Source organism: Miniopterus natalensis, chromosome 22 (assembly GCF_054644295.1).
Source record: "Miniopterus natalensis isolate mMinNat1 chromosome 22, mMinNat1.hap1, whole genome shotgun sequence".
Classification (NCBI taxonomy): Eukaryota; Metazoa; Chordata; class Mammalia; order Chiroptera; family Miniopteridae; genus Miniopterus; species Miniopterus natalensis.
The window spans coordinates 745,349-770,565 of record NC_142102.1 but is presented as its reverse complement, the minus strand read 5'-3'; the positions used below and the strand labels follow the sequence as shown (position 1 = coordinate 770,565).

General features: G+C 50.6%; 1 protein-coding gene and 1 pseudogene across 3 annotated transcripts in view; both read right to left on the bottom strand.

The window, feature by feature from the left end:
- GABRB3 (gamma-aminobutyric acid type A receptor subunit beta3) overlaps positions 1-25,217 on the bottom strand; it is a 185,065-nt gene that overhangs the window by 96,542 nt on the left and 63,306 nt on the right. Inside the window, exons 1-3 of one of the 3 annotated variants that reach the window (XM_087829200.1) lie at positions 9,159-9,238; positions 8,338-8,429; positions 8,012-8,079 (exon numbers count right to left, since the gene is read on the bottom strand). In XM_087829200.1, coding sequence (XP_087685326.1) covers positions 8,012-8,079; positions 8,338-8,429; positions 9,159-9,238 — 240 coding nt within the window. Of the gene's footprint in view, positions 1-8,011; positions 8,080-8,337; positions 8,430-8,529; positions 8,610-9,158; positions 9,239-25,217 lie in introns of those variants that run through there. The other 2 variants (XM_087829199.1, XM_087829198.1) reach the window with 2 other exon arrangements.
- LOC148090666 (small ribosomal subunit protein uS13 pseudogene) lies at positions 15,085-15,540 on the bottom strand (annotated as a pseudogene).

The window sequence follows — 25,217 nt, the reverse complement described above, 5'->3', positions numbered from 1 at the left end:
AGAAACATCAATGATGAGAGAGTCATTGATCGAGCCTGCAACCCGGGCCTGTGCCCTGACCGGGAATCGAACCCCAATCGCCTGGATCCCAGGTCGACGCTCAACTGCTGAGCCACGCCCGGGCGGGCAAATTAGGGACTTGAAAGAGCTGTGACCTGCTCACTGATCAACCTCATTCCAATTTATCTGAAATACGAGCTCCGTGCACGCTTAGGCTTTTGTTAATTACATTAATGCTTCCGTCCAACGCTTACGTTGGATGGAAAAACGCAGAGGGATGCAGGGGTTGGTGCTTGCTAATGGCTCTTACTTCTGGATGCGGCCTCCTGGTAACCAAGGAATACGGGAGCCCCGCGTGCCCGGCCCCGGAGACCGAGGCTGGCTCTCTCTCGGCCTTACGCTGATGGCCCAGGGCCAACTGCCACGAGACGAGACCTCTCACGGCCTCGTCCTCAGGATGGTGCAGCTACAGAGGCCTCTTAAAAGCCGGCATCGGTGGCCCAGAAGTAAACTGCGCTGGGAAGCCAGCCAAGGAGAGAAAACCCCGCAGGCCGGCCGCACCCCCGAGTGGCCATCAACAGGGGCGGATGCAGCCCAGGGGCCCCGAGTGACAACGGTCCAACGTCTCCGTAACCTAGAAAAGCCCGACCCGCGTTTCCCGCACAGGCGGACACAGACCTGGGCTGTACGTCAGAAGGACCAGTGACGTGTTCCCAGCGCTCCCCCCGGCCGGCGACCGAGTGTGGGGCAGCTGAGGGTGTCACACCGCCTACGGCCCCCCGAACGCGATCTAAGGAAGTCGCCTGAAGTCAAAGCGGCCCGATCCCATCGAGTCTGCAAAGGTTCTTCTTGGTCATGAGCTCAAATTCTGCGTCATAAAAATATCACCTCCGCCCGGCCGGGCGTGGCTCAGCGGTGGAGCATCGACCTGGGATCCAGGCGATCGGGGTTCGAGTCCCGGTCAGGGCTCGATCAATGACTCTCTCATCATTGATGTTTCTGTCTCTCTCTCTCCCTCTCCCTTCCTCTCTCTGAAATCAATAAAGATATATTTAAAAAAAAAAAAGGCATCAGCAGTGCCCAGGACTCGATTCGAAACCCGGACGAGGGACAGGGGTTCAGCCACCAGTGGAAGGAAACAGAGCTAACGCGGATATCGGGCTGCGCAAAACCGAGCGTCGACTCCAGAGCGATCCACTTGGGAAAACTGAGAAGGTTTTTATCGGTAAATAAGCAGATTGGCACCATCCGTCGGAACCAAATACTTACGTCTACGCGCAACGCACCGCGGGATCCCAGAGCCCGGCACCGTCTCAAGCAAGAGGTCGTTCGCGACGGGGGGGGGGGGGGGGGGGGAACGCACCACATCCGTCTTTTAAGAGACGGAGCAACAGCCCCGGCTGGTGTAGCTCAGTGGTTAGAGCCTCTGCCTGGGCGCCGTGGGGGTGCAGGCTCCATGCTCCCCGAAGGGCACGTATACCCGGCTGCGGGTTCAATCCCTGGCCCCGGTCGGAGCACGTGCAGGAGGCAACGAATCGACATGTCTCTCTCCCGTCCATGCTTCTCTCTCTCTCTCTCTCTCTCCCCTCCCTCCCTTTCTTCCATCTCTGTAAAAATAATGGAAAAAATATCCTCAGGTGAAGATGAACAGAGAGAGAGGGGTGGATGGATGGATGGATGGAGGAACGAAAGCTTTGCAACCTCCCCAAGGGGAGATGCAAAAGGCATTCCCTTCGCTCTCCCAAAGACTCCTTCTACTATTAAATAAAACCTCCCTCCCTAAGAAGCGTATTACGTAAGGTATTATTCTCGCCCATCTCTGAGGTTCATTATATGCTCCCTTATCAGCACCCAGGACCGAGGCACGGTCATAACTTAGGCAGGAAACGCACTGCCCGGGAGAATGATGTTCTCAATAACCGGCCCTACCCTCCGATGGCAGCAACCCGAGCCCGAAGCGAAAGGGCTCGGGCTCCTCGGGCCTCACCCAGGGCGCCCTCCGCCTAAGCCGTTTGCAGCCCCAACTGGGTCAGGGAAGCGTTTCCCTTCTGCTGACTCATCCCCTGGCTTCCTTAGCCATGGGAGCGTTAGCACATCTCAACCTTTGAAATGCTAACAAAGCCTCCCGCGCGCTCTGGACGCGGCCCTGCCTCCGGAGGAGACGGGGGAGGCCTCCTAGCCGGCGGCGGCTGTGTGTGGGTGTCTGCCCCCGGGTTCCTCTGTAGCTCTCCCTCTGGGATGGAGCCTGTGGGCACGCCACAGGCATCTGGGAAGCCTGGGACGGAAATACCGGGTAAGTGCAAGTGACTTGCCTGAGGCTAGACGTTCCCCATGGCCTTGGAAATAGAACCTGAAACTCCCGGGGCCATCAGGCGCCTTTGGGAACAAGGCCTGGACTCCCCGGTTCAGCTCCTCCCCCTGAGAACCTAGCGAGGGGCTGGGTACTAGCGGCCAAGCGACTTCTAGATCCAGAAGCCTGGGGAGAGGGGTTGGTTAACATAGATTTGATTTAAAAAAATGCCTAGCCCGGCCGGGCGGGGCTCAGCAGTTTAGCGTTGACCTAAGATCCAGGCGATCAGGGTTCGATTCCCGGTCAGGGCACATGCCCGGTTGTGGGCTCGATCAATGACTTTCTCATCATTGATGTTTCTATCTCTCTCTCCCTCTCCTTTCCTCTCTCTGAAATCAATAAAGATATATTTAAAAAAAAAAAATGCCTAAAAGCTGAATTCTGCAGACCTCCTGTGAGGACCCACCAAGACAGAGGCAGGCCCCCAGGCCCCAGGGCAGGACAAAAGGCAAACACGAGTGACTCAGTAAACTGCAGAGGGTGGAGGCGGTTCCAGGAATTAACTTAAACCGGTGGGTTTGACAAATACCAGGTGCACTCCGGCTTCAGGCGCCTGTGGTTGAGAAACATCCTGAGCCCACCCTTCCTGAAGAATTTACAGCCCTTGCAAGGACAATGATTGCTTGCTCACTGTAACCCTATATAAGCCTGTTGTAAATGTGGATCCGGGTTCGAGTCAGAATTCCACCGCGTTGGATACAACCGAACCCCAGCCAGCTGGAATAAAAGTCCCTTTTGCTGTTACATTATCGGCTCTGGAGTGATTGTCTTTCCACCGCCGCATAGGGATCTGATTCTCGGACATAACACTCCGAGTCCACCCAAGATCACCATTTGCACTCCTCTGAGTAACGGTGCGTGTGCGTGTGTGTGTATGTGAGCGTGCGCGTGGGTTTGGACATGAGTAGGATCGCACACATTTTTGCAGGGATGCAGCCCCGAAGCTGCTCATGGAGATGTGCTCAAAGCGCCTTCTTAGGCCTCATGCCTATTTTATACTTAGACGTAAAATGTGGATTTTATAAGACAAGGCAACAAATGATAAAGGAATCCAATCGAACCCTAACAATGGCAAATGTGCATCTCGTAATAACTGAGGATACCTACAGGTTATAGGTTACCTAAATAGGAATATAGGTTACCCTAAAAGGAACTCCTAACTAAAAGGGAAGACAAGAGGCCCTGGCCGGGTGGCTCAGTGGCTTAGAGCGTCATCTCCATACGACAAGGTTGGGGTTCAATCCCCGGTCAGGGCACATACGAGAGTCAACCAGTGAGACATCAGTAAGTGGAGCAGCAGATCCATGTTTCTCTCCCCCCACTACTGTCTAAAAATCAATCAATCAATTTTGAAAAGAAATTACGATGTAGATGCATGATATCAGAAAAAAAGAATCCCGTGGTTACCTTTGCACGAGGACTGAGTTCATTGTAATGGACTCGTGAAGTGTAAAGCAAGCTAACTCCTAGAAATTAGTATTACTGTTAGCAGAGTTTGACTCTGGTTTGAGAGCCTCAATACTTCAGTCAAGTAAGTCAAAATTAGGTTCCCGTAGTTTCTGCTCTGAATTAACAAATCAAACAACCGCTTATTCTAATAACTCCAATTAAAAAAAGAACTCCTGTGACTACTTTAAAATCCTGTGTTTATCTTTTATGTTTTGTTTTTTTTTTTAAATCTTTATTGATTTCAGAGAGAGGAAAGGAGAGGGAGAGAGAGAGATAGAAATATCAATGATGAGAGAGTCATTGATCGAGCCCACAACCGGGCATGTGCCCTGACTGGGAATTGAACCCCGATTGCCTGGATCCCAGGTCGACCCTCAACCGCTGAGCCGCGCCCAGCCGGGCTCTTTTATGTATTTTTAAAGAGTTATAGAACTTCTTTATTCCCTCTCAGTAAAAATAGCTCTTTTAAAATAAAATTTGTACTGTTTCATATATATATATATATATTTAAATATATCTTTATTGATTTCAGAGAGAGGAAATGAGAAGGGGAGAGAGAGAAACATCAATGATGAGAGTCATTGATCGGCTGCCTCCTGAAGGCCCCCAACTGGGGATCGAGCCTGCAACCTGGGCATGTGCCCTGACCAGGAATCGAACCCCAATCTCCTGCATCATAGGTCAACGTTCAACCACTGAGCCACACCTGGCTGGTCTCGTTTTATATTTTTAACATTTCCTTTTGTTTTCTATACTTTCAATAGTTTTCTCCATTTACACATCTCTCCATCTTCTATTCAACACGTTTCTTTTACGGCAGGACCAAGGCAAAGCACCATAATTATAACGTAAGCATATAAAAAATTTGCAGTAGACAGTGTTTTTTCATCTATGAAATCTCACTTAAAGAAATATGGAGACTAAATCTCCATAATCGCTTAACCACGCATAATCTGAAAAGATGATCTGAAATCTTCATACAAGGGCTCAGAGAAACAAGGGAAGTTCTGTAAAACAAAATAAATGGTCTTGGACCAGGGTCAAGTCACTAATTAAAAAAGGGGAGGTCAGCCCTGGCCGGGGTGACTCGATTGGTTGGGTGTCATCTGGTGCATCTAAAGGTCACCAGTTCCATTCCCGGGCAGATCACGGGCCCAAGTTGTGGGCTCGACCCCAGCAGGTGGCTTGCAGGAGGCAGCTGATCCATGTGTCTCTCTCACATTGATGTTTCTCTCTCCCTCTCTCCCCGTCTCCCTTCCTCTCTCTAAAAATCAGCTTTAAAAAGGGGAGTCATGAGAAGGAAATTTGAAAGATTGGGAAAAACAAAAATGCAGACTATCTCCGTTATCTAGGAAACAAGTTAGAATGCAAAAATGATATTAAATATGAAAATGCCGAAACCCATTCTAAGATTATTCCTACAAAACACCAGAATGTGGGATGGTAGCTGCAGGTAGATGCAGAGCGGACCCGCTTGTTTGTTTGCAGTCGGAGGCACTCCTTGGGGGCACCACCCGTAGGCACCCCCCGCAGATAAAGACTGGGCTTCCCAAGTGTTTAAAAAGGGGCAGAATTGCTATTAGAAATATCCATTATTATTCGTGATAGCCACCCCCACGCTCACGAACAAGCACATAGGTGTCCCATCTTGAGACGCGCATGTTTTGTTATTTATCTCACTAAACATATGTCTTCCAAAATATACCTAATGAAAATCCCATGATCCCTGGCCCTTACTTTCCCTGTAAATTTCTCTCTTCTACCTCCCTGCCCTCGGCCTTCTATCTAAATTTACATTTTGGCCAAAATAGTCCCCCCCTCCCTGCCCCCCTACTCTTCCTTCCCTCTTTCTTCTGTAAGGTCCTTTCTTTTATTTCTACTCTTGGTGACAACCGTCTGTCGTATCTCCTCGAATAGCTACAGCACCCTTCAAGCGAGACCATTTCTTATTGAGTTTCACAGGCTAACAACATTTAGGGTTTTTTGTTTGTTGTTTTTTTTGCGACTAGAAAGGTGATTAAGGGAGCTCATACATGGAATTTATTGGTTTTATGCAAGATGATTGAGTGACGACTCTAATCTTATGCTCACATATTCTCTGCTCTTTCCCTATAAAATGTGAGAAAAAATATCATAATAGGTCAACTATCCCAGCTATGCTCATGAGCAAACAGGTTAAGGAAAATCCAATTTTTCTAGAATAGGGTGTTAACCAAGCTGGAAGGTATTTCAAATGCCAGCCGGTCCCCTCTGACCAATGGCCTTTGATCTCCGACGGTAGCAATCCCCGATTTTTGTTTACAATAAACTTATGACCGGAGAGCCACAAAAATTACCACCATGAGAATGCAAAAAAAATAAAAATAAAAAAATGCGTACAATAGCGTGCTTGTATATGTCCTGCATAACTATTAGCTTTGGGGGTGTGCATTTTAATGAAAGATTATTCAATATAACGGCTTGGATCTTTGGTTTGCCTTTGTATGATTAGGTCCAGAGAACACCGAGACACCTCAACTCATAATCCACGAATTAGGAAACTATCAATGAACCTTCCAAGGTACCAGGTATCCACAGGCTGCCAGAACAATTATGTAACTAAGTTTAACATTTAATTCGAAGCAAACGTTCACGGGCTGGGATAACACAATACTGGGTAGAGTCCTTCAAGCTCACACGTCAGTATATCTCCTTCCCTCTGTCATTCAGCACAATGATTTTGACACAATCATCCACTCAATATTCAATCAGCTTCCATTAAAAAGTCGTCTGCTCTAGAGAATGTCCCCCGTTAAGAAAACCACAGGTGACAGAGTAGATCCTAAACACAGGACTTGTTTTCTCAGGCCTAGAATATATCTTTTGGACAGAATTACTTTTACAAAATTACAAAAACGTGAATTTTTGTCGTAATGTATGGAAAGTCATACTCCTTCCGTGTTCCTTCCTAACACTTTTATTCTTATAATGCCTTTTATGAAAATGTGCCACGGGAGTGAAAGGCCCAATTTTTTTTTTTTTTTTAAATCACACGTTATAATTTAAAAGCATTTAGATTCAGAGTGAAAAATGGACAGAATAAATAGTTTTGCATGGTCCTACAAAATCCACAGTAGCATATATATTTTTTAAATATATCTTGCTCAGCACTCTATTTAAATAATGTTTTCAGTGTATTTGTGAATGTCTGTATTTCTATAATTTATTGCAACGTTTCTCGAAAGACTGTCCACAAAATACCTGCTTCAAAAGGACCCCGAAGCATTAGTTGTAAACGCAGAGGCCCCGAGAGGCGTCCCCACCCCAGCCGGGCGCGTTGCCTCCGGGGGCGGGGGGGGGGGGGGGCCTGGGAGCCTGCATTTGGCACAAGCGCGCGCACGTGACGGGTGCGCCCCAAACCCGAACCCATCGCGTCCGCCCGAAACCACGTCTCTCGTTAGAAGCTCAACGCACGTTGGGAAGAAAAGTTGCCAAGTGATTTCTGCCCCCAAAGAAACACTGTTTCCAAACGCTCATCCTTCTGAACAATTTCTCAAGCGTCCACTCCGCAGACCATCAAACCTGTTTCCAAATCGCACCAACGAGAGGGGTCCTGCTTCCCCACAGGACTCCCCGTGGCCCTGAGCGAGGGCCTGGCACCCCCTTCGCGCCCCGGGACGGGGCCCCCCGCTCGCCGCAGGTCGGGAAATGGAGCCCCACGCGCACCAACCGCCCCGAGTGCCAGGCTCTGGGCTTGGCCCCTGGTTCCCGGGGCGGCCGGCGCGTCAGCACCTCGGACAGCGCCCGGGGCGCAGGGCTCCCGGCTGCGCCGCCCACGCGCCCCAAGGCCCCCGAGGCCTGGGAAACGGAGGCACCGGGGTACACAGCCCACCGCCCCCGCCCCTCCTCCCCCCCACAGCTGCCAGCATCTCTTTCCAAGGCACCCAGAGTCCGAGCCACCCCCACAACTCGCCCGTCTCCGGGTCCCCAGCGCCTGTTGCTAAGGAGGCCGGCGACACTCCAGCAGCCCGGGGACGTGCCAGCCGAGCCGGGGCCGGCCCGGGACCCCTTCTTGCGCAGGAAGCCCGCGCCCCCCGCGCGCCCTGGGCGGTGCAGCTCCCTCCGCGCCCGGCCGGGGAGCTCGGGCCCGCGAGCGCGCGCGCGGCCACCAAGGCCTCGGGCCCAGACCGCGGGGCAGGGGCTCGGGGACAGCCCCGGGGGGCGCGCACTCACCATGTTGACTTCGGAGACCATGTCGATGCTGGCGATGTCAATGTTCATCCCCACGCAGACCGGGGGTCCTGCGGGGAGCGCATGACACGGAGATGAGCCGGGCGCGGGCTCGGGCGCGGGGCGCGCGCGGAGGCTGCCAGGGCTGCCCGAGGAGGGGGCGCGGGAGAAGTGCCCCCCACTCCCCACCCCCCATACCCCACCCCCACCCCCACCCCCACCCGCACGCCCCGCGCTGGCGGAAGCGGACCCCGCCTCCCTCCCGCGCCCAGGCCGCCCGCGCCCGGGTTCGCGCTTCCCCCCGCAGCGGCCGCGCACACCCCACTCACCCCCGAAGTCGGGTCTCAGGCGGATGTCGTAGCCTTTCAGCAGCTTGTCCACCGTCTCCTTCACGAAGGACATGTTCCCGGGGTCGTTCACGCTGCGAGAGGGGGAGAGGGGCGCGGGGGGGGTCAGGCGGGCGGCTCGCCACCGGCGCCCCCCGCGCGCGCGCGCCGCCCGGGGATCCGCCGCGACCCTACCTCTGGGCGCAGCACACCACCGCCACCAGCACCGGGGCCGAGAAGAAGCCGAAAAGCCTTCCTCCCGCAAAGCCCCACATCCCTCCGCCGCGCCCCGGCACCGGGGAGGGGGCGCCCCGCCGCCGTCGCGACCCGCAGCCGGGGCTGTTGGTGCTGCCGCCGCCGCGCGCCGGCCCCGAGCGGAGGAGGGGGAGGGGCGGGGAGGGACGCGCGGGGCGGGGAGCGCGGGGGGCGCGCGGAGGCTGGGCGAGCCCGGCCGGCCCGCGCTCCGGTCGCCGCGGCGCGTGGCCCAGGCCCTGGGCGCTCTCTCCGGCCCCGGGGGCTGCGGAGTGGACCCGGAGCCCGGCCGGCGCGGCGGGAGGAGCCGCGGCTGCGCGGCGCGCGCGCGCGGGGCCCGGGAGTCGGCCGCGCAGCCAGCTCCGTGCGCTCCCCGCGCCGGGCGAGGGGGGCGACCCGCGGCGAGCCGGACGCGCGCAGCCCCGGCGGGGGAAGGAAGGCGACCCGCCTCCCCCGGGCCCCCCCCCCCCCGGACCCTCCCCGGGCTCCCGGCGACCCCTGGGCGCGGCCGGGCGGGCGCCCCTGCCCGCGGGACTGCGCGCTGCGGCGCCGCGGGGGAGCCCCGGCCTCACCTGCGGGGCTCGGAGCCGCGGGTCCCCAGGGTCCAGCAGAGCCAGCCGGGGAGCAGGAGCGCCAGGAGCCCGGAGCGCATGGCGCCGCGCCGCCGACCGCACCTGGGTGGGATCCGCTCGCCCCCACAGGCGCGGAGCCTTCGGCGCCAGGCGGGGATCCCCGCCCCTGCCCCCACCCGCGGGCTTTCCCTCCTGACCCAGCCTCCAGCCCCCAGCGGGGCGGCCCGAGGAAGGACTTATGCGCTCGGGTTTTAAAAACCGGTTCCTGAACCGGCTCCTCTCACCCTCACCCCAGCATTTCACCCGCCCCCCAGCCGGTGCTCACACATACGCATTTAGATGGATGGAATTGAGGGGCCTGACTGTGCGCATTTATCGTCAGGAAGCTGATGGGAAGGTGGTGCGCCCTTAGTGTCTCCCCGAGGAGCTGTCCGTGGTCCTCAAATAAAGGCAGGAGCCTCTTTTTCCCTGCGGCCCCGACCCCATCCTTTGGTTCCCATTAGAAGACCCCTGGCACCTTGGCCAACACACAGACCGGTGGCATCTTGGCCAACACACAGACCGGTGGCACCTCGGCCAACACACAGACTGGTGGCACCTCGGCCAACACACAGACCGGTGGCACCTTGGCCAACACACAGACCGGTGGCACCTCGGCCAACACACAGACCGGTGGCACCTTGACCAACACACAGACCAGTGGCACCTTGGCCAACAAACAGACCAGTGGCACCTCGGCCAACACACAGACCGGTGGCACCTCGGCCAACACACAGACCGGTGGCACCTTGACCAACACACAGACCGGTGGCACCTTGGCCAACACACAGACCGGTGGCACCTTGGCCAACACACAGACCGGTGGCACCTTGGCCAACACACAGACCGGTGGCACCTTGGCCAACACACAGACCGGTGTCCACCACAGTCCCCCCTAAGCTGTGTGTGGCCACCGTGTACCTCGGGGTGTCTTCTGTCCCGTGGCCCTGATTCTAGTTTAGTGAACGATGCTCCAAAAAGTTTCCCTGGGCATCAGTCAGACTCCTGATAGTGAGGAGATGGTGACACAGCCCTGCGCGTGGCCCCACTCACAGGTCGGGTCCACTCTGCGCTCCGTGGGCTTCCGTGGGCCACTCCAGGCCTTAATGACTGGTTAATAATTGATAACATCTGGGTCTTGACCTCTTTTCTTATAAAGCCTGAGGTTTTCTCCTGCGCAGGCTTTATGTAGGTAAATACCTAAATCGAGACAGTTATTCCCCAGCTGGCATGTTTCTGTGCATTAATTTTAAATATCGTTGCCTTTTTTTAAAACAAAATCTGCAGTTTTATTTTTGGAACAGAAAATGTGACCGCAGAACCTGAAAGGTTGATGTGACAATCAGAAGAGATAAATACAGCTCTCCGATGATTTTCTGGAAAAGTCTATTTACAGAGAGTTTGTGTTCCGGGTCCCGACGATGCGCCACAGAACCGTCGGGAAATGGAGACCTGTGCTCTCACACCTTCCCGGCCACGCTCGTGCCACTGTTTCTCCTGCGTGTGTGCATCTCTTTGAGGGAAACGCTCGGCGGGGGATCAGGGCCATGCAAAGTTAACAACGAGAATTCAACTTGCAAAAATCACATTACAAATGCCACCGTGATCCAGCCATGCACCACCTCGGGCCTGGGCTTCAGCCGGTCCCAGGCTCTGGGCCTTGTATTCTAGGCCCGTTGCCGGTTCAGCAGGCAGCCCCGTGAAAGCTCAGATCAGCTTTGCGCAGGAGCACACGCACATCCCTCGCCCCGGGTCGCTGTCACCTGTCCCTCGCCTCCCCCTGTCAGGCTTCTCAGTTGTCATTGAGGCCCAAGGGGCCACAGAACCTGCTCAGCACCCTCACAGGCGCAATCGGAAGTTGTGGGAGGTTAGCCGCCCGTGGCATGGACCCTTGACGGATGGAAGGTGGGAGTCAGTGGACAATGATTCCCCCTTTATTGCCCCCGAGCAATGTCCTGAGATGCAGGAGCAGTTCCTGTCACCGCGTAGTCCCTTCACTATTTTCATCGGCCTCACACACCCCCTAGGAGAGCAGGAGCACTTAAATTTCGCTTCAATTTTGTGTTTTCTGGGAAAGTCAAGCTAAGTCATCAACTGACTGGCAAGTCATTAAAAAGTGTCGCCCAGCCCTGGCCAGTGTGGCTCAGTGGGTTGGAGCATCAGCCTGAGCACCAAAGGGTGGCGGGTTCGATTCCCAGTCAAGGTTGCGAGTTCGATCCTGGTGGGGGTGCGACCGGAGGCAAGCGACCCCCCCTTTTTCCTCTAAAATCAATAAAAACATATCCTCAGGCGAGGATTTAAAAAAAAAGGGTCACCAACAATGTAGTCTTTTGGCAATAGTAAGGCAAAATCAAAGAGAAACGCTGCTAAGTGTACACAGGTGTAGTCGAGATCGACGGGGCCAGAAGGCTCCACGTGGCCCCTGCCCGGCTTTCACCCACGTGGGCCACAAGGGCGGGACAGGCCCTCCTCGCCCCCCGTCTCAGCCGCCTTGGAGGGTCACGTGAGCACTGAGCCCATGCACCCCACCCTTCCATTCTCTTACCAGGTCTCCTAAAGCCAAAAATAAGTCAGACCTTTACTCCACGATGCCAAAGCTTTAATAAAATCAGCAGGAAATTATTAACTCAACCCTTACCTTCATTTACTTTCTACCGAAAGAGAGAACATCTCTCGGGGGGTCCCAGGATGGGTAAAGGTTCATGTCAGAAGGAGGTGGATGTCATTTTGTTCCTAGTCAAGTGGTTTAAACAGGTTAAGGATAATAGTTAGGAGCCCTTGGGTAGAAAGAAGGCCCGGAGGAGGTAGGGCCAGGGGGTCACGCGATCACTTCAGCCCCTATTTGCTCATTCCCACCGACCCGAACGCCTGCCACCAAATCGTGTTTTGCTCAGAGCTGCCTCTTTCTGATAGAGAACCAACTTATCTTTTTAAGCAGCAGGAAAGCCTCCGACAATATGTTTTAAAGCTCTTTAAAAAATCACCATCAATGGGGGATCCAACGCATGAAATGTTAAACGCAGAATTAGATAAACCAGGGTTCATCCCATCCCTCCCCCAGCGTCTCTCAGGCCTCGAACCTATTGCCATTCTCAGTGCCAGACAAGCGCCGGCCCAGGTCCTGTCATTATGGATTTTCGCCTGCTGGTGCGACCGGTCATGGAAACCCAGAGCCCCCCACACGTAAGGAGACACCCACACACCGGGATTCAGAACCCGAAGAGGGGGCAGAGGATCCACGCAGGGAATGGCCACACGGGGGGGGGGGGGGGGCACGGATGAACTGAGCGAGGAGTGAAGGGAAACGGAGGCCAAGTTCATCTGCTGGAAACGAGAGTTACGGATACAAACACAAGAGAAATAACCCCTGCGGTGGGAGGTCGCAATGGGATGCATTCGTGTGAACCAAAGATTCTCAAAACACACGGATAAATACAAACATACACACGTATGTGCCAACCTACCTACGTGTTTATTTACTGTTTACCTCCATATGCCCATATGTTCTCTAGTTCTATCTGCCAAGAAGGCCTGGGCCCAGGGACAGTCCACTAGCCCGACGGCCATCGGCATCCCCTGCACCCTGATCTTAGCTCCTAAGTGTCGTTTGCTGCCGACAGGAACCATGACTCCTTGGAAACACGCGTGGCTCTCGAGACAGGCCGGGGAAGTAGGAGGTGAGGCTCGGGACCTTGTGCCAGAGTAAAAGGAAGCGTTGAAAGAGGGCCGCAGACGTGTCAGGGAGACACAGAACCCAGCTCACGTGTGCCCGCAGTGCCCAGCTCGGGGGAGACTTGAGCATGAAAATAAACAATAACAGTGAACGACAGTCGATAGGAGGAAATAGGAAACGAGCTCCTCACATATGAATTCCTTCATTAAAGGTTTGATCACAAATGGCGTATCTGCATAGTTTTTAAGTATGTCCCCCCCCCAACAAAATACTAATTATTAGGGGATAAAGCTTTACAATATAACTGGCAGATAGCCCCTGAGTCAAGTGATCAACAGTGATAGATTAAAGAACGGGTTACGTAAAAATAACGTGCCCCTTGGAACAAAACATCGAGAAGGCGATTGCGTCACGTCTGCGACATTCCTAAGAGGGGCGGGTGCCTGGATGCAATCCTGAGGAGACAGACAAATCCAAATTGGGAGACTTCAGGCGCAGCATAGCAGCCCCGTAATATTCAAAAGCGCCAATGTCATCAGAGCCCAGGCAAGACGGAGACACTGTCCCAAACGGGAGGAAACTAAGGAGTCGCGGAAGCGTCACACGTCTAATTCTGACCTGGGCACTGTTGCTATGGAAATATATTCATCGGATACACAACCCAAGGACATGGACAATGGTGGGGAGAGGGGCTGGGGAGGGGGAAGGAACGGGGTGGAACGGGCCATTGGGGAGAAAAAGGGACATCTGTAATATTTTAAACAATAATAAAATTTAAAAACAAAAACAAAAACAAAAACAAAAATATATATATATATTCATCGGTCAATTGATGGGTCTTGAACAAGATCTGGAGGCTTCATGGCAGCAATTTAATATCTATTTCCTGGGTTTGATGACCGCATCGTAATAACATAGGAAAGTCTCCTTGTAGGTATAAAAACACGGATATTTGAGAATGACGGCCATCGGCTTGGCTTCTTATGTGCAAACGGTTCAGGGGAAAATTCATGGTGAAATACTTCAAACTTTTCTGTAAATTTATGATAGTTTCAATTTTTTTAAAGCTAAAAAGCCCTGGCCAGATTGACTTAGTGGTTAGAGTGTTGACCCTTGGACCGAAGGATCCTGGGTTCGATTCTGGCCAAGGGCACATACCTCGGTTGCAGGCCCCTGGCCCCGGTCGGGGCATGTGAGGGAGGCAACCAATCGATGTGTCTCTCTCCCATCGAAGTTTCTCTCTCTCTCCCCCTCTTCCACCCTCTCTGAAATGGAAAAAATATCCTTGAGTGGGCTAAAGAAAAAATTATTAACCTTTGTCAGATTAAGAAAATTGCCTTCCAGTCCCCGTTTGTGGAAAGTCTTATCAAGAATGGAACAGAAATTTGTTAGATGCTTCTGTTGCTGTTTCTATGGAGAAAATCTCATGAATTTTCTCCTTTATTGTTTTAATGTGGTAAATGACGCTGATTTTCAAATGTTAAGCCATCTTTGCATTCCCAGGATAAACATCACCTGGTCCTATTACTCGCATTGTTTATATATTTATGTATAGATTTGACTTCCTAATATTTTTGTTAAGGGTTTCTGCGTCGATGTTCATGAGCGTTTTGGTGTATGTTACGTTTTCCTGTCTGGTTTTCATTGCAGTTCAAAAGGAGTTGACAACATGCTCCCTCTTTCTCTAAGTTTTGAAGCATGTTTTTTGTACAATGGTTATCATTTCTTTCTTAAGTGTTTTCTAGAATTCATCCATGAAGCCATCTGCACTTGACATTTTCCTTCATTTCTCGTTATAACTATAATTTTTTTAACAGGCATAAGGCTATTTAGATTTCTATTTCTTCTGGTGACAGTTTTGCTAATTTATGTACTTTAAGAAGTTTTTCCATTTCACCTAAGTTGTCAAATTTATCAACAAATGTTCCTCCTCTTTCTTTCGTAATCCTGGTAGTTCGTGTCATCTTATTTTTATTTTTGGTAAGTCTCGCTTTTTGGTTTCATCAATCTTTTCAAATAATCTGCCTTTGGTTTTATTAATTTTTCTATATCATTTGTCTGTTTTGTATTTCACTGAGTTCTACTCTTACCCTATTTCCTTTCTATATTTACTTTGGTTTTACTTTGCGCTTCCTTTTCTTGCCTCCTAAGATGAAAATTTAGGTTATTGATTTTATTTTTTATTTTTAAATTTTTTTGTGTATAAACTATTTATTAACAGATGACGCCTACAAATTTATTTCTTCTTGGACACCCCCCCAGTGCAACCCCAGTGGCCTGGTCTTGGACACGTAGCCCTCCGTGGGCCCGAATTTTCTTCAGCCGCTCCAGGTCTTCACGAAGCCTGTTGTCCAGACCATTGGCCAGGACCTGGCTGTATTTTCCATCCTTTGCATCCCTCTGTCTGTTCAAGAACCAGTCTAAAATCTCGTACTGGCGTGGGTTCTGTGTAATGGTGACCACGCGGTCCACCTCATCCTCTGTGAGCCCTCCCGCCCCCTTGGTGAGGTCGATACCCGCTTTCCTCAACACCACATGAGCTTATCTTCACCCCACACCCTTAATTGCAGTCACGGCAAAGGCTCTTTTCCGCTGCCCATCGATATTGGTGTTGAGTACTCGCAAAATGTGCTGGAACTTCTCAGGAATCACTAGAGACATGGCGCCACCAGTGGGTAGGCCTCCTGAGGAAGAGCCAGGTTATTGATTTTAGATCTTTTCTAATACAAACATTTTAAGCTACACAGTTTTTAGATTTAGCGGCATTCCACCAATTGTATTATATTATACGTTGTATTTTTGTTTTTATTCAGTGCACAGTATTTTCTCAACTTTATTTTCATTTCTTCAATGACCACTGGCTATTTAGAAATGTGCTATTTAATTTCCAAGTATTTGGGAATTTCCCAGATATCATTTGGTTATTGTTTTCTCATTTAATTCCCTTGCGATCAGAGAACATAAGTTCTACAGATTCTATGGCTTTGCGACATTCAATATTTTTGTGTCTTTTTCATGAGTTGCTTATTGTAATAGCAGAAATGTCCCTTTTTATTGCTGGTAGCACTCCTTGCGTAAAGTCTGCTTTGTCTTATCTTAAAATAACTGTTAAATAATATTTTAATAATATTTTAAATATTTTAATTATTAATAATATTTTTCCAGCTTTTTAATAATATTTTTCCTTTTACGTCCACCTACCTGTGTGCTTAGAGTTAAAATTTCCTTTTTGTGGACTTCGTTAAGTCAGGTCATGTTTATTTTTTAAATGTTTTTAATTGATTTGAGAGAGAGAGGAAGGGTGAGGGAGAGAGAGAATCATCAAAGAGAGAGAAACATTGGTCAGCTGCCTCCTGTACGCCCCCTACTGGGGACTGAGCTCCGTAACCTGGGCATGTGCTCGGACTGGGAATCCAACCAGTGACCCCTGGGTGCAGGGAAAGACGCCCAACCAACCGAGCCACACTGGCCAGGGCAGGTCATGCTTTCTTTATTAGGCCTGACAATCTCTGCCTTTTCATTGGACCGTCTACATCAGACTGTCCAATGGAAATAGAATGTGAGCCTCACCAAAAATATTTAAATTTCTAGTAGCCACAGTAAAAAGTAAAAGAAAATAGGTGGAATTAATTTTAGTAATATTTTAATTTAACCCAAAATATTACATTTTAACCCGTATCGATATAAAAATATGAATGAAATATTTTAAAATACTAAATATTTAAAATCTGGCATATTTTTTTACATTGGGAGTCTATTTCAGTTTGTTCTAAATGCATTTCAGGTACTCGATGTCCACAGCGACCAGTGGCTACCACTTTCCACAGTACACGTCAAGACTATTTCTACTTAATGCAATTATTGAAACTGTTGAGTTTGAGCCCAGCACCACTCAATTTGTTTTCTATTTGGCATCTATGTTCACACCATTCCCCTTTTTCCTGCCTTTTGAAAAACCAACTGATCATTTTTTGGCATTCAAGTCGATCTTGACTGTGGGCTTATTAATATTATAACTTCTGTTGTATTATTTACGGTCGCAGCATCCACTTTCAAGCAGCCCTCCTGCCGTCCGCCGCTAAAGTCCCACTCGGTGTTTCATGCAAGAACCTTAGCCCAGCACGTCCACCCCCAGACTATCTGCTTTTCCTCACATTTTACTTGCACATGTTACAGATACCACAGCAGATTGTTGTTGCTATAAATACATTTTAAGAAATGTTTTTAAAGGGAAATAATTCTTTTATAGTTACCTACTTGGTGTCTGTTTCTAGCTTTCCTCCCTTTTCAAGTCTCCATCTGACACCCCTTTCCTTTTGGCCAAAGGACTTCCTAGGACATTCTTCTAGCGCACGCCAGCTAGCGGCCAATTTTCATAGCTTTCATTTAAAATCTTTAGTTTGGCCCAGCCAGTGTGGCTCAGTGGTTGAGTGCTGACCCATGAACCAAGAGGTCACTGGTTTGATTCTCAGTCAGGGCACATGCCCAGGTTGCAGGCTCGATCAATGACTCTCTCATCATTGATGTTTCTCTCTCTCTCCCTCTCCTTTCCTCTCTCTGAAATCAATAAAGATATATTTAAAAAAATAAATAAATAAAAAATAAAAGCAACACTGGACACTATTGCTCGGCCGGTGTGGCTCAGCGGTTGAGCATCCACATGTGATCCAGGAGATCGGGGTTCGATTCCCGGTCAGGGCACATGCCCAGGTTGCGGGCTGCAGCGGATCAATGACTCTCTCATCATTGACGTTTCTCTCTCTCTCTCTCCCTCTCCTTTCCTCTCTCTGAAATCAATAAGGATATATAAAAAATAATAATAATAAAAAATAAAATAAAAATAAATTTAAATTGAGCCCGGCTGGGCCTGGCTCAGCGGCTGAGCATCGACCTGGGATCCAGGCGATCGGGGTTCGATTCCCGGTTGGGGCTGCAGCCGATCAATGACTCTCTCATCATTGATGTTTCTCTCTCTCTCTCCCTCTCCTTTCCTCTCTCTGAAATCAATAAAGATATATTTAAAAATAAATAAATAAATAAAAATAAAGTTAAATTGAAAGTAAGTTAATTCCTTATTGTAGTTTACAGTTGGAAATCATTAACAACAGCTTTCCTGAGATGCTGCCGGTGAGTTATTAAATTCTAATTTAACCACAGCCAATACTATCGATTTGTTTTAAATAATTGGTCCAGTTCTTAGAAGGCAACAATGATTTTGGGAGCAGAGGCAGATCAAGAAAACGGATATTAAATGGTAGGAGGAGCCCTGGCCAGTTTGGCTCAGTGGTTAGAGAGTCAGCCCACAGACTGAAGGGTCCCGGGTTCGATTTCTGGCCAAGGGCACGAACCTCTGTTGCAGGCTCGATCCCTGTCCCCAGTTGGGGCACCTGCGGGAGGCAACCGATCAATCTCTCCCCTTCCACTCCCTCTGAAAAGCAATGAAAAAATATCCTCAGGTGAGGATTTTTAAAAAAAGGCAGGAGTAGAACATACATATTTGATATTCTGCCTTCCTCCAGTGACTAGTACACGTGCTCCTACCAGGAAATACTATCATGAATTGAAAAATATTCCGACCGTGGTAGATTTTTAACCCAATTAAAATTTCTCCTCCCAGGTAGCCTATTTATTAAACCAGTGTGATAGCTGTTAATGATGTCATTTAACAAACACATCTCTAATGGAGAAAAAAATAAAATAATCAGACTGTCTTCCAACATGTAAATGAAGAATTCTTCTCAAAAAATGTTTTTTAAACAGGTATTTTCTGATGTTTTGTTTTACTTAAGATTTAACTCAAAATTTCCCCTCATTTTATGTCTGTAGTCCATCTGCTACTAGCTTTGTGTAAGGTGTGAGATAGAGATAGACCTTTATTATTTCCCAAATGTATCCCCATTTGTCCGAGCGTCTTGTGTTAACAGGTCCAAGTTTCCTCTCTGATTTTTATTTTTATTTATTTTTATTTATTTTTTAATATATCTTTATTGATTTCAGAGAGAGGAGGGGAGAGGGAGAGAGAGAGATAGAAACATCAATGATGAGAGAGTCATTGATCGAGCCCGCAACCCGGGCCTGTGCCCTGACCGGGACTCGAACCCCGATCGCCTGGATCCTAGGTCGACGCTCAACTGCTGAGCCACGCCCGGCCGGGCAGGGATCCCTCTCTGATTTTTAAAAATATGTTTTTATTGATTTAAAAAAATTTATTTTTAGAGGGAGAGGGAAAGAGAGAGAGAAACACTGATGGGCTGCCTTCTGCACGCACCCGACTGGGGATGGCGCCTGCAACCCGGGCCTGTCCTGACCTGGAGTCGAACGTGGGCGCTCTGAGGGCACAGACGATGCCCCACCCACGGAGCCAGGGCGCCCAGGGCCCCTCTCTGACTTATAATACACGTTTCGTACCCTCGTATTCTTGTTAATTCACTTTCAGGACTTGCAGTCTGGTCCAAGACGCTCGAGCAAAGGCTCAAATGTCCCCTTATCTGCATCCCTGAGGCTCTTTCTCGGTGGCACCTGCCTGCAGGCTCTTGTCTCAAAGCCCTGGTCACCTCAGCCCCTCAGAGCTGACCCCTGCTCCCCAAGTCGGCAAGGTGTCCAGACTCGCTCCGGGCGACCTTTCCCTGCACCAAGGTCCGGAAACTCCCTCCAGGGCCCCCCTCGCTCGCTTTTCCCCTCTCGGGGATGGGGCTCTGAGCCTAGAAAAGCCCCCGGGGGGAATGTGCAGACCGGCGGCTGCCGGGGCGCGGGAAACACCTCCCCATTGTTCCCACGCACCTGAGATGAACCCGACCAGGTGACGCAGAGGCACCTGACTGTGGGACCCCGGACGCCTTCCGTTCGGGACTAGCTCCCCTAATGCTCTCAAACGTCCAACGTCACGAAACACTTTTTGGTGCAAAATTTACAGTTGGGAAAGGCCGGGTCGGAAAATGACACGGGTCACAAATCAGCATCTAGACAACACGCGCCCGCCGACGCCCACGTGAGGGGAGCACAGGGCCCCGGGGTAACGTGCCCCCGTCACGGTGGGAGCAGACTCGCACTGGGACCCGGTTGCCGGGGTTTCTCAGACACCCCCCGAGCCAGGGCCGGACCAAGGCTGCTCCGTCAGTGCCCCAGCGCCCTTGTTCGAGGATGTGGGTGACGCCGGCCTGCCAGGGGTGTGGCATGGACAGACGGGCATCCACAGCAGAGGTGGGCGAGCCCGCGTCCTGCAATGGGAGTCAGGTGGCCGGGTGCCTCTGGGCGCTCTCCCCTCCAGGGTATCCCAGGGACCTCGACAAACGCCTGGGCCCGGCTCGGGGGGTCTGCCGTGGTCAGGGGCAGCCCAGGTGTTGGCAGCCCCTCCACGGCCTCGGTCGCGTTGCCCCCGTGGCTGCGGAACGTGGACGCCGGGAGGAGCCCCGTACAGAAGCCGAGATACAAACGCCCCCTGCCAACCCGAGCTGGCATTTATAACCGCCGTCCGCAAAAGCCAATATCAGATTTCGACTCCTCTAATGCAGACCCTGCAATCCAGAGTCATATTAGACTTCATTTCTGCTCTAAGTAAAATTAGATCGAATTGCATCCCGATGGCACATTCGCCCTTATGTTGTGTGGGGTGGGACAGCAGGCAAATCTATCCGCAGAGCCACGGAGAGATGGCACCGAGCGCGAGGGTTTTCAAAGGCGGAGAAACTACCGCATCCAAGCTCAGGATTTATTTGCATTTGCTCACTGGAAACTAATTCTCCAAATATTCCACTTCGGTTCAGAGCAGCTCATTAACCATTTTTGCTTACGGGGCTGATTTAATCTCCCCTGGAACTGGGTTCTGTCCTGGGGGAAGCTAACTCAGCGATCGCGGCCTGCGGCTCATGGCGCGCTCCGGTCCCTCTGCCCAAGGACTGACCTTGGCCTGCTCTCTCAGTGCCACTCCTCTGGTGCCAGTGCCGTTGGGTTTCAGGGTCCCAGGCTTTTATATTGACTTTAGAGAGAGAGGAAGGGAGAGGGAGAGAGAGAAACACGGCCCGGCTGCCTCCTGCACGCCCCTGATGGGGATCGAGCCCGCAACCGGGGCCTGTGCCCTGACCCAGAATCTAACCGGCGACCTCTCCACGCACACGGACAATGCCCAACCCACTGAGCCACACCAGCCGGGGCCCAGGCTTTCTTCTTGTTTCTATCAATGGTTTGTAAGAAAAGTCAGCAAGATGCGCCAGTGAGGGGAGGGAGTCAGACGCTTGCTTTTGATTGTTTAATTTCCCCCCCCCCCCCACATCGAAGAAATCTCCCCTGCGTTGATGTATTTCGTAAAGAACATACTGCGTGTAAGAGCCGTGTTGAATTATTTCTACTGTGAGTACGTGTGACGAGGAATGCGGGGCGACAACTGGTCTACCCAAAGCCTTGCTCTGCGCATGTTCCCCGAATTTGTCGTGACGGCCGGTGGTCGGCACACCAGGCCCTTGGCTCTCCGTTTGGAGTCCCCGATGGGCAGACCATCTCTGGGCACTCGCGGTGCTGATGGCATCGTGCCGGGTGGGGAGCCACCTTTCCGGAGAACAGGGGAGAGGGGGGGATGGAGATGGGCAAGGCCGCCGGTCACTCGGGGGTAAATGTCAGCAACAACAAGAAATGCCTCAGGGAGCCTGAGAATTGACAAGAGCAGCCGAGGAGAGGGGCGCTGAGCCCTCGCAGTCAGGGGCCAGGGCCCTGCAACAGCCCTGGCCTGAGATGGAGCCCGGGGCAGTTAAACTTCTGCAAGTACAGACAATACAGGCCCCTGGCAAGGGCTTAGTGGTTAGAGTATCTCCTGCTACGCCAAGGTTGCGGGTTCAATCCCTAGTCGGGGCCCATGCAAGAATCCACCAAAGATGCCTGGATACGTGGAACAACACGTCATGTTTCTCTCTCTCCCCCTACTCCTTTCTCTCTCTAAAATCAATAAATAGCCCGGCCGGGCGTGGCTCAGCAGTTGAGCATTGACCTAGGATCAGGGTTCGATTCCTGGTCAGGGGACAGGCCCAGGTTGCGGGCTGCAGCCGATCAATGACTCTCATCATTGAGGTTTCTCTCTCTCTCTCTCCCTCTCCTTTCCTCTCTCTGAAATCAGTAAAGATATATTAAAAAAAATAAATAAATAAAATCAATAAATAAAAAAATTAAAGAAAAACAGATCCTGAGGAATTTTCCATTTTGTCCCCAAAGGACTCCAGCAGCGGCTGGGGCCGCAGAAGGGTTTCACTCTGTTTCTTTCGTCTGACGCGCAGTCACCTCGGAGAAAGAACCAGCCGAGGCAGAACCGGGCCCTGTAACTGCGAAGAGCCGACGTCAGTGCGCCCGGTGAATACGGGAGCAGGTTCTCCCCGGCCCAGGTTTGCGGAAAATCGCTCACCGGTCTCTAAAGGTATCAGACGAACTGGTACAAATTGGGTAAGAGGGATCCACCTTCCAAGTCAATCAGGAGATGTTTTAGTGCCCAGACGCCTAAATCGTTCAGTAAATACCTTTAAGGGTCTGAATGATCGTGGCCCAGCTTTCCAGGGTCAGCTGTGACTGCCTAGCCTTCGGGAGACCAGCCCTGTTACTTACAATGCGCAGAAAAACCGATAAAACTGGAGCATATACGTGCATCCACCTACCTGTCTATATTTCTATATTTCTATACATCTATGTCTGTATCTCCATATATCTGTGTATATCTATCCCATCTCTATCTCTGTCTATTTATCTAGGTAGATACGTGTCGGGAGGTGAAAGAACTATTAAGGCAGCCCGGACTTGAGGGGCCAAAATGCTAGAACACACCCAAGTGCACTGAGGCGGCCGGGGCCTCGTGCACGGTGCCTGGCCCGCCCCATCCACCCGCCCGTTGTTACCCCAGCAGGTCGGACCCCATGGCCGGTGGGCATCATCTCCACGCCTGACGACCTGCTTCCGTCTGGACCCTCACGACGCTGCTCTAAGGGGTGGCAGGCTGTGCCCTGTCACGGGAGGCCTGCGTGTGACCGACACTGCCCCGCTCCCAAGGCAGCCGGTATAAAAACAGCCCCGACCCCCCTCAGCTGCTGGGTACGATCAACCTGATGTACGTTTTCCAGATTTTCCCTGAAGGATTCAGCCCCGGTTCTCTACGGTGGTAACTGGCTTAATGACTTCACTTTCATTAGACAATTACACTCCTGGGTATCACTTCCTCACGCCTCCACCAGTGCCCCCTGCATTCCAAAGTAAATGAATTTCACTCTAGTACTTAACCCAGGAGCTGCTTTTTTTTTTTTTTTTTAAATATATCTTTGATTTCAGAGAGAGGAAAGGAGAGGGAGGGAGAGAGAAAGAAACATCAATGATAAGTCATTGATCGAGTCCACAACCTGGGCATGTGCCCTGACCGGGAATCGAACCCCAATGTCCTGGATTCTAGGTTGACGCTCAACCGCTGAGCCACGCCTGGCCGGGCAGGAGCTGCTTTTTTATTTAAAAAAAATCCTCACCCGAGGATATGTCTATTGATTTTAGAGAGAGAGAAAAATTGATGTGCAAGAGAAACACTGACTGGCTGCCTCCCATATGTGACCTGACCAGGAATTGGAAGAGAGAGAAAAAAAGACAAAAAACACATCGATTAGCTGCCTCCAGACCAGGGATGGAACCTGCAGCCTAGATGTGCGCCCTGACCACGGATCTAACCCACGGCCAACGCTCCAGCCAACTGAGCCACGGCGGCCAGGACCCAGGGCCTGCTCTAAGGCAGCCCAGTGGATGCTGCAGGAGCTGTGGGGGGGGCAGAGGCTGGGAAACAACACAAAACTGGAAAGAGCTTTCCGACATCTCACTTCAGGGCGACTGAGATACAAATGAGGTTCCAGGCTACCCAGCAGTCAGGGCCTGAGAGATCAAGATCCCGGGTAAAAGAGAAGCACCGGGATTTGTACCTTTTGACCCCATACACCCATTCTGCACCCTCTCCCCGACCTCTAGCAACCACCCATCTGTCTGTTCTCTGTTTCTACGAGCTCACTTTTTTTTTTTTTTAAGATCCCACATATAACCCTTTGCGGTCGTTTGTCTACTCTCAGCCACCAAAGCTTTTTTACCATTCCGGTCTTATGTCTGCTCTCAGCCACCACAGCCAGGAACCGTACGAATCTTAACTCTATTCATTCATGTATCAGTTCATAATTTCTCTTGTTTATCCTTCATAATCTTGCATGTTATGTATCACTGCTCTTTCAATGGAAATTAATTCCGACCAGTATGACACCCATGTCCAAATTTAATACGGCCGCAAAGGGATAAGTGAGATCCTACATGATTGCCTTTCTCTTTCACTTAGCATAATGCCCTCTCGGTTCCCCCACGTGTCGTAAATGGTAATATTTCTTTCTTTCTCACAGCTGAATAACATTCTGCTATATACGGATCTAGACCACTCACCCCGCGGTGGCCGCTTAGTCGTTTCTGTATCTTCGCTGTCGTAAATAACGCCGCAGTGAACACTGCGGGGCAGATTTCTTCTTGACTTAGTTTTTTGGGGTTTATTTGAAGAAATACCCACAAGTGTGGCTGCTGGGTCATACGGTAAATTCTATTTTTAATTTTTTGAGGGACCTTCCATTAGTGGCTGCACCAATTTACATTCCCCTCAACAGCGCCCCAGGGTTCCCTCCTCTCCAATGCTTGTCACATCTCGTCTTGGATAAAAGTGTTTCTAGCAGGTTCGAGGGTTTCATTTGCGTTTCCCTGATGATTAGTGATGTTGAGCACCTTTCCATGAACCTGTTAGCCATTTGTACATCTTTGGAAAAATATCATCAGATCTTCTGGCCATTTTTTAATTGGACCATTTGTTTTTTGCTATTGAGTTGTATGAGTTCTTTACATATTATGAATATTAATCCTTGCTGATTTGGATGTTAACTCTATATGATTTGCAAATATTTTTTTTCTGTTCATTAGGATGCCTTCCTATGTTGTTGATGATTTCCTTGGCTGTGCAGAATCATTTTGGTTTAATACAGCCTATGTTTTCTTCTAAGAGTTTTATGGTTTCAAGTCTTACGTTCAAATTCTTAACCTATTTTGAGTGAATTTTTGTATTTGGTGTAAGATAGTGGCCCACCTTTCCCAGCACCATTTATAGAAGAGATGTTCTGTAACCCATTGTATATTCTCGGCTTCTTTGTTGTAAATAATTGACCACATATACGTGGGTGTGTTTCCGGGCTCTCTATTCTGTTCCATTGATCTGTGCCTTTTTCCGCCAATACCATACGGCTTTGATTACGATAGCCTTGTAGTATAGTTTGATATCAGGTAGCATGATACCTCCAACTTTGCTTGTCTTTCTCAAGATT